We start from the raw sequence: 10,198 nt of genomic DNA on the forward strand, positions 1-10,198 counted from the left end.
GCCTAGTAGTATTGTCTTTATACAAAAAGGAAATGTAATCTATTAGTTGGGTGGGATTGGGTAGGTTGCTGAAGGGAGGGGGGTACTGAATACAAAAATGTACAGTACATAGGGACAGATTTACAGGTACAGTTAGTCAAAGGCATCAATACCTGCCTTTACAATACTACACAGATGGTCAACCAAGGCTAATATAAACACTGGAAGAAGCCCACTATAAACTAGGTGAATGATTTGGCTCCCCCCCCCCAGTGTTTACTATGAACTAACCCATTCCACATGGTGCAGTCACCTGTTGAGTGTGTGAGGTATGTCCATGAAAAGCCTTAAGCAAATATCCTACTGAGCGCCAACTTAGCTTACAAGGTATAAAATAAACCTGCCATGAATAACCAGTAAGATTGAAAGGTAAATTTTAATCAATTTAAGTGATACAGCGGTCAAGAGTTTGCTTCTGAATAAATTGTTTGCTAAATGCTCCTGCAGAAAAGTATGAAAACAACCTGTGCTTTTGCTATAATGCTTCAATTCAGTACATGTTTCACAAGTAAAGATGCAGAAATCAAACCGCTATTTTGAAATGTTGTGAAGTATCTAGTGACTAAGGTTGAAAGAAGTCAATGCATAAAATACAAAATGTATTTTAGACCTTATATAAATCAAACATGTATTTTAATTCTGTAATTGGTTACAATCTTGCAATGCGTTTATTTGTATTTTGACAGTGTTCAACAAAACCTTGGAAAATGTACACTTTCATGACACCAACACAGAACAAATTTTGGTAGCCACTGTAAAATATGTAGTTACATCGGAATCTTATTTACGTTAACATCCAAAGCAGAATTTTTACATGGCGAACAAGATCAAGAAAGCAACCATCAAACAGAACAGACCCATGGCTTCAGAGAGGGCAAATCCCAGGATAGCATAGGAGAACAGCTGCTGCTTTAGGGAGGGATTCCTGTAGGGGGAAAAAAACAAGACTTAGTCTCTTATGTATACAACCCTAGAATACATTAATTCTCCTTGTACCTGTTGTGAAAGCTATGGAACGCTGGTCTACAAAATCAGTTTTTAAACCTTAAATTAAAGCAAACTAGCAGAGCTCTCCAACATAAGTCCTGCCCTGCCCTATCCAATCACAATTGTTTGTGCGTTTTCATTCATTTTCACTTGTGCAAAAGAAATGCCACTGACAGATGTTCGGACCTTAAACAGATGTCTTTGGAACCATCTTTCCAGCTTTAGGAAGCCATATTGTAAAGATAAACACAAACTGTGTCCTACCAGCTAATGTTGATAAAAGAACATGCATTTCAAGGGGTCAAGGCTTGGATTCTAAAAGTGAAGCTCTTACCTGGCATAACCAATGATAAGGCTGCCAAAAACAGTTCCAATCCCAGCACCGGATCCAGCCACTCCTACTGTGGCAGCACCAGCACCAATAAACTTGGCAGCAGTGTCAATGTCTCTGCTGACAGCACTGGTCTGGAAGCCCCTGAGTGCTACTTGAGAAAAAAAGTTCTGTGGCCCGCTCACAAGTGCGGTATTTCCCTGAAAAACAACATTTAAACCGTTACACGTTTAATCAGAACAACTGAATAACTGGCATAGAAAAGCAAACCAGAATCTGTAAATCCAGAAGACCCGTCACTTTGAAACTCAGCATCCCGTTGACCGAGCACAGCACCGTCACTCACCTCTCCAGTCCTGACCTCTGGCCGAGACAGCACTGATGCAGAGAGGGGTCTGTACAGAGCCCGGGATCCAGCACGGACCTGCACCAAGACGGACACCGTTACTCAGACAAACCTGGAAATCAGCAGCTATTCTCCCCCCCCCCCCCCACACACACACACACAATCAGGGATTTCATACACATTATATAACCTGTGTGCATTGCCTTGCACTATGACATTGAAATGTATATATTTCAGTAGATCAGTAATAACCTAAATCTCACAAGGACAAGCTTGTGTTTGATCAAAGTCCACTGCAGTGCAATTCACCGAAGAGCAAAAATAAAACTGCACAGAAGACGTAGGCAGCTTGGAAGGCACCTTGAAGGTGAACAGGCTGGTTCTGATCTACAGCAGTTAACATTTTAGCCAAAACACTAATTTGAAGACACCCACATCAAAGTGTCATATTGCCAAAGCTTCCCACTCATAATAACAGTAAGGTGGTCTTTCATCTGCTTTGTCCACCTCCTAAATTAGAGGACATACCGCAGTTGCAGAACCTATTCAGCAAGGCCCAAGTCTGAAACAGCCATAGCATTCAAACAACCCCCCAGATTTACAAAACACGGATTTCTACCCTGTTTGAATAGACCTTTCATTGAGTTGGTGCGGTTTTTAATGGATTTTCTATTGGAATACATAATTAAACAGCATGACCTTGAATGGAACAAAAATGCCGGAATACTCTACTGAAGTCTTACAAGAGAGAGGTTAATTAAATGCATCACCATTATGATTTAGCAAAAGATACAGCAATGAGCACGTTTAGAAAAATATTGGTAATTTTCTAAGTGTGCATATGCCTGACTGTCACCATCTATAGGAACAGGATTCAAACATATATTGCAAAAAGACCCTCAAGTTCAGTACCAGGCCTACATGGAAAAAATGAGAATGACGTGAAAGTAATGCATTTGAAAGAGAAATTCACAGAAAAACTCACCAGAGCCGGCGTGGAGACGAATTTAGCACAGGCGTACATGTTTCTTGGATTTATTTTAGTTGGGATTTGATCGTAAACCCGGGTCTGTCTCTGCAAAAGAACAAGGGAGGGTTAAGGTCAATGGCAATTTTGCAAAATCAAATCTGTACCAGCAACGCTAAAATAAAAACCAAAAATGCATGCACATCCAAATAATAACATAACCCGGATGATTCGCGATTGAATGGAAGTAATTTTAAAGAGAGGATGAGATGGGATTACGAATGGATCGTCTCTGAGGTTCTCTACCGCTCTCCTTCACTCACCGGCAGCAGAGGTCGAACCGATTAGAAACGACTGCGCATGCGCCTACTTCTATTTATGCAATCTCCCGGATGCTGGGATGGCGGCTCTCAAGGTCACTTCACTGCAACTTTATTGAAACCGAGAATCGGAGACACTGGACTCTGGGGCAGGACTTGCTGGTAGAAAAAGGCATGTGCTGAGACTGGACCTATAATTACTGAAATGTGCTTTGTATCAGCATATTATTATTATTATTATTATTATTATTATTATTATTAGTAGTAGTAGTAGTAGTAGTAGTAGTAGTAGTAGTAGTAATAATAATGATACTAAGAATAGTAAACAACCTCTTTAAAGTTTAAAATTATTAATCACTTTACATGAAAACAAAAGTGAGTGGATATTAAAATATGGGGTATAATTGTAAATATGGTTTATGTTTAAGTAATAATAATAATAATAATAATAATAATAATAATAATAATAATAATAATAATACATTAGACATAAAAATGACATCAAATAGCTTATGATGGTGTGGTTTAGCTTTCCTTTACAACAGTCTTAAATAAGGCTTTTTGAAAGATATGAACACTGGATTTTCCTTACATGTGTTAATGGAGAATGATTAGAGTCATGAAATTCAGTTTTTGTCATTGCCAGTGACAAGAAAGGCCATCAAGTAAACAAAGGTAGTTAACTAACTCTGACTCTAATAATAATAATAATAATAATAATAATAATTCCCTTTTTGACATGTAACATGGTTGTGCCATTGAGTGTAGAACCAATATCAAGTTATCCGTAAGGGCAGGATAATTGCAAAATAAAACCTGTTGTGCAATATATTCCATACACAAAATTAAGGAAAAAAGTCCTCATCTACAGTTATCATAAGAGTTATCATTGCAAAGTGATATATATATATATATATATATACACTCACCTAAAGGATTATTAGGAACACCTGTTCAATTTCTCATTAATGCAATTATCTAACCAACCAATCACATGGCAGTTGCTTCAATGCATTTAGGGGTGTGGTCCTGGTCAAGACAATCTCCTGAACTCCAAACTGAATGTCTGAATGGGAAAGAAAGGTGATTTAAGCAATTTTGAGCGTGGCATGGTTGTTGGTGCCAGACGGGCCGGTCTGAGTATTTCACAATCTGCTCAGTTACTGGGATTTTCACGCACAACCATTTCTAGGGTTTACAAAGAATGGTGTGAAAAGGGAAAAACATCCAGTATGCGGCAGTCCTGTGGGCGAAAATGCCTTGTTGATGCTAGAGGTCAGAGGAGAATGGGCTGACTGATTCAAGCTGATAGAAGAGCAACTTTGACTGAAATAACCACTCGTTACAACCGAGGTATGCAGCAAAGCATTTGTGAAGCCACAACACGTACAACCTTGAAGCGGATGGGCTACAACAGCAGAAGACCCCACCGGGTACCACTCATCTCCACTACAAATAGGAAAAAGAGGCTACAATTTGCACAAGCTCACCAAAATTGGACAGTTGAAGACTGGAAAAATGTTGCCTGGTCTGATGAGTCTCGATTTCTGTTGAGACATTCAGATGGTAGAGTCAGAATTTGGCGTAAACAGAATGAGAACATGGATCCATCATGCCTTGTTACCACTGTGCAGGCTGGTGGTGGTGGTGTAACGGTGTGGGGGATGTTTTCTTGGCACACTTTAGGCCCCTTAGTGCCAATTGGGCATCGTTTAAATGCCACGGCCACCTGAGCATTGTTTCTGACCATGTCCATCCCTTTATGACCACCATGTACCCATCCTCTGATGGCTACTTCCAGCAGGATAATGCACCATGTCACAAAGGTCGAATCATTTCAAATTGGTTTCTTGAACATGACAATGAGTTCACTGTACTAAACTGGCCCCCACAGTCACCAGATCTCAACCCAATAGAGCATCTTTGGGATGTGGTGGAACGGGAGCTTCGTGCCCTGGATGTGCATCCCACAAATCTCCATCAACTGCAAGATGCTATCCTATCAATATGGGCCAACATTTCTAAAGAATGCTTTCAGCACCTTGTTGAATCAATGCCACGTAGAATTAAGGCAGTTCTGAAGGCGAAAGGGGGTCAAACACAGTATTAGTATGGTGTTCCTAATAATCCTTTAGGTGAGTGTATATATATATATTGCTGTACATGTAATACATATTAAGCAAATTAATCTTTTAATTAAGTCAGAACTGGGGATTTCATTTAGTGCACTACATGCACTAAGGCAGTCCACAGCTATGGGCCCCGCACCTGTTGAAGTGTGAATTGAGCACTGATCTCTCACAGGAACCATCCCAGGAACCCGCCTCTGTGCACCTCAGGCTGGGGGTGTAGCGCTTCACACAGAGAATTTATATTCTTGATGTATTGCTTGCCAGCAGCTGGGGCAGGAAGGCAAAGGTAATGAGCACAGTGAGGGATGCTCCTCTTTGAGTCTGTTCCTATAATTGAAGAATCCCCTACTGGTTCTTCAGGGGCTATCTGGATAGGTATGAAAAGCTTTTTGAGTCATCGTCTTACAAGTCTCACAAGAGCACTGCTGATTCACTGATGAAATTGCAGTGTTTACTAAAAGTTCCATAAGTAATGAAATGACAGAATCAATAGTCATGAGGAACTCTTTGGGAAATGTTCTTCTGTTTCCAACTACCATCCCAGTGTTTTTGGGAGATGGCTGTAGACTATTGACAATGCTTTGAGGGTCTGACAGAGATGTTTGTTGTTGTAGCCATTTTATATTCAGCACATACAGTGCATCTCATACTGGGGGGGGGGGGGGGGTGAACCAACTGAAAATGCGTTTGCCAAATGTTTTATAAGGAATATAAATAAACCAGACAAAAACAATTGTTTCAGTTTAGAATGATAGTGATATGAATTCTGGAAACATGTAACATGAAGTCAACCAAATGGAGAAAAAAAAACATTTTCACAATCCAGGTTTATTAACAGGTTTGAACATTAAAACTGTGGCCATCTGTTAAGAGTGGGGGATGATGACAGATTTAGGATTTACAATCTGCGCACAATTGCAGATTACAAAATAATAAAGATATCCACTGTGTGTGAAATTGAGTTTACCTAATTGGCTATAAGATTAACCTCCCAATTTTAGCCCCAATAGTTTAGGCTAGAGAAATTCACTGTTTACTTTACGAATACCTTTTTATAATTAGGGCACACAATGATTAATAACTGAACTGCAGAAATGTGTATTTTCTCTGTTCTACTGGGGATTACGATTGTCAATCCTGTGTTGGTTTGATTGATGAATTGTTAATGCCTTATTATAATTAGGACTATTTATCAATCGTTTGTGTAATTAGCGATCCTAAATTAGGTCATGTGTAATTTTCCAAGTGTAAGTTCTCTCCATTAAACTTTTTGATATTCACTTTGCTGTCTCCAATCCATCACTCTAGCTTTCATTCATCACATAAAAAAATAATATTAAAAAAGTGAGTAATCATTCAGATGCAGGTGTAGGTGATATTTGTTTGCATTAATATGTTTTTGTTGAACTCTACAGGTATGTGTATGTACAATAGGAATAGAAACAAGACTTTCATTTCTTTCTTTTTTTTAATAGGTCATTTATAACATGATAATACCACAATATTATTGATGGGAAGGTTGAAGTTCTCCCTTGAATAATCTTTGACCAGCAGAGGGAGCTCTTAGAATTCCTTAAAGGGCTGTACTGTTAGCATGGTCACCTTAGGGACATGCTCTGGGTTCACTTCAAAATGAATAAAAACAACGCTATACACATTTGATTAAAACCCTTTTAAAGACATGCTGTGCATCAGCATGCAATAGAAATGAAAGAAAACAGTACTGATCCCAATATAAGTAACTTAATTTAAATTCAGTTTGTACTACTGTTTAATGTAAATAATAAAAACACAAATGAGGCAATTGATTTCTGTTATATATCCTTCTAGCTGCAGTGACAGGACTGTATGTCTTGTGTTTGCCTGCGTATGCACCCCCACTGTATCAGGGAGGAGAGGAGAAACTTTTGCTCACCATCTCTTGGCACTCACTGGTTCATCAACTGACAGGACGGAGTCCCTCGTCTATAGGAAATGCAGAATTCACATTAGCTAAATTAATACAAGAATCTGAAAATGATGTGTGGTTTAAGAAGAAAACTCCTGAAAGTAAATCCATCACGAATGCTGTCACCACCACCGAATATCCCAACCCCCCCAGAGCACGCACACCTTCTCCCAGTTTGAAGTGTGAAAATTACAGTCAGAGGCATCCCATTTGCATGCCAAGAAAATTTTAGTTGGATGCGTTCTGACTTGTAATAAAAGGCATTGACCTTCTTAACCTGTATGAATTGCAATTTGTGCCAGTAACATATCCTGTCAAATACTCTGAGAAATGTGGGCACCTTCATTGAGTTCATTCTTGTTGTTTTCGCAGTTGTTAAGGAAAGAGGAAAGGGTTTTACTGCTCCTCGGTGGAGAACTTGACAAGGCGGGAGAAGCCCGGCTGTCAGCAGAAGCCTGCAACGGCCCTGCTCAGTCCATGCTAATATTGAAGTCTATATAGTATACATAAAAAGATGGATTTCACACAATGCCACGGTAGAGGAGGGGGAGCACACTGGATGTGATTTGTGATTAACAACATGCTATAAAATTACTGCTCTTGAACACAGTCTGTAAAGAGTTCCCCTTCTCATTTCCCATAAATACAACCACACTCTCTAAATCATTATTCAAAAGCTATAGCAATTATCTGCAGACTTGCAATCCAATAACATACCTTAGGAGTCCGCAGACAGCCCTGTGGAACAGCTGAAAGTCATCGCACAATCCGGCTGCACTGTGTTTCCATCCCACCAAGGTGTTGAGGAGATTAGTATGCAAAAAATTGATTTTCTCAACAAATCCATAATAATACTGATCTTTATACAGCAGGCAATCTGGGAGTTAGAATGAGGTAAGAAAAGCTGAGCCACACAATATCATTTTTCTTCCCAGCTCTTTACAAGCCTGTTACGAAACTTTAACATGCCACAGGAGAAATTTGGATGTGGGAAACTTGTGCTCTGATCCTTTGAAACCTTTTAATATTGTTCTAGCATTTTTATTGTCTTCATTTAGGCTATTCAAAAATATAAAACCTAATTATGATGTCCAACATATATAGAAAGTGAGGCGTTCTACTGTCTTTGTTCTGGGCTCCATTTCTGTTGGAAAGGCGATGTTCCAGTTAAGACATTAAGCAAGGCATCGTACAGCTGGGCCGCTGTGTGTTGGGTGACGATTGCTGGAAAGCATGAACCCCAAACTCAGCAAGTCTGACACAGAAGGCCCTGTAAGCGAATGCACATGTGGTTCTAAGTTTAAGTTGCAGGCTATATCTGAATGTTTTGAATTGAAGGGCAAAGGTGAAAAATAAAAGTTTAATACACCCCAAGAAGCGTATGATTTTATTATTTGAAAAATATAGATTATTTCTGTTATTCAGTAGCTTATTTTTTTTTAACTAGGTGGCCTGATGCATTTATGATCTGTTATTCCATTATTAAGTGTCAAACTATTGACTAAATGCTGTCGTTTTGCTTTATTCACAGAAAAACAAATGAAAAGGTGTGACTCATATTTGATGTGGAGCAGGCTGGCCAGGGGTGTTGGAAGAGAAGTTGTAAATCGTGTTGACTTGTGTACAAAGCCAACAGAAACATGTTTTTTTTTCTTATCTAAGCCAGGTTTCCAAAGGAAAAATAAAACCCAAGTCTTAAAAAAGGTTCTGGATTCAGTCCAAGTGAATTAGGAAACATTCAGACATGCAGCACAGAAATGGTTTGTTAGCTATCGTATTGTAGTGTTTGTATCACAAACCAAGCACTTTAATCTTGCATATCGTACATTTCTAAATAGAAACCTTTTTGCCTGAAATAACCCTCTTAAGTTCAGATACTATTATATTTGTTACCTGATAAATAGTTAGAGACATCATTCTGTATCCAAAGATAAAGATCCAAACCTGCGGGACATTTAGTATCCTGTTTGTATTTGAAGGGTATAACCTTTATTTCTTGTATACAGTCAAACACAATGTTCCCTATAGAAGAAAATAAACTGTCCAAAACATGTGAGCCATGTCTTCTTATTTAAACAGCAAAGGGGCTTGATTTTAAAAATATGACCAGCCTTTTCTATGAGTAGATAATACAAAAACATATTTAACATAATAATACATTAAATAAGCTGATGGCAGCATAGACCAAACTTCCTGAGAGAGTTTAATTTATTATTCAGCCAGTTTTTTCATCGCTGGGGGTGATTTTGCTGTAAGCAGATAACATCTTAAACTCAGGTTGTATCAAATCAAATCAGTAAAGGAGGGTATTGATACATACACAACACCAATCACAATACATCGAGTAGAATATGATGTTTAGTGCAGAAATGTGGAAGCTCCTTCCTCTCCTAACTATATATGTGTGAAACCGACAGCAGTCTCAGACCTCTGAGTCGTCTGCAGGCAAGCCATTAAAATGTCTTTATTTGAAAACCAGCAATACTTACAATAATGGCAGTAAAAGCAGCTGAATCGCCAAAGCAATCAATGAGACACATTCATTAGGAGAGTCTGCAAATGACAACGTTGCCCTATCAAGGAAAGTCTTGATCAGTAGACCAACATGTGTCTAATAGCACCAATTTGCTCAGTGTTTTACTGCTGTCAATGGCCTTACATTCAGTATGATTAGTATTAAATGGATTATGTGATAAAAGTACATTGTTTTTCATCTTGTAAAGATTAAAAACTGCTGTGCTGCACTGCCCCCCCACCCACACACACACACACACACACACACACCCACACACACACACACACACACAAACACACACACACACACACACACACACACACACACACAGCCCCCTCGATCTGTGTCTAATCTGTTCAGCATTAGGGGTGGCAGTCTGAGGCTGCATGTGTGAGAACGTGTGGATGACAGGAACAGCAGTGTGATGATTGGTTTACAGATGTGTGCTTCCTTCATTGTCTTCAAGGTCATGCAGATTTACAATCAAACCGCTTATGGCTCTTTAATAGCATGTGTTTGAAGCTGATTAAAAAAGCAGGGAGTCGGCATTTGTTAATGGAAATAGTTTGACCTTTTTTGTTAGCGAAGAACTGATATCTGAATACATTACTGT

The 10,198-nt window shown here is 39.0% G+C and overlaps 1 protein-coding gene across 1 annotated transcript; it reads right to left on the reverse strand.

Moving 5' to 3' along the window:
- Nucleotides 1-396: 396 nt before the first annotated feature.
- atp5mc3a (ATP synthase membrane subunit c locus 3a) lies at nt 397-3,085 on the reverse strand. Its single transcript, XM_066687737.1, has 5 exons — nt 2,994-3,085; nt 2,689-2,778; nt 1,704-1,781; nt 1,361-1,557; nt 397-964 (listed from the first exon to the last, which is right to left on the reverse strand). The coding sequence occupies exons 2-5, from the start codon at nt 2,725-2,727 to the stop codon at nt 850-852; spliced, it is 429 nt and encodes a 142-aa protein (XP_066543834.1). The 5' UTR covers nt 2,728-2,778; nt 2,994-3,085; the 3' UTR covers nt 397-849.
- Between the last annotated feature and the right edge of the window lie 7,113 nt (nt 3,086-10,198).

This window comes from Amia ocellicauda, chromosome 16 (genome assembly GCF_036373705.1).
Source record: "Amia ocellicauda isolate fAmiCal2 chromosome 16, fAmiCal2.hap1, whole genome shotgun sequence".
Taxonomy (NCBI): Eukaryota; Metazoa; Chordata; class Actinopteri; order Amiiformes; family Amiidae; genus Amia; species Amia ocellicauda.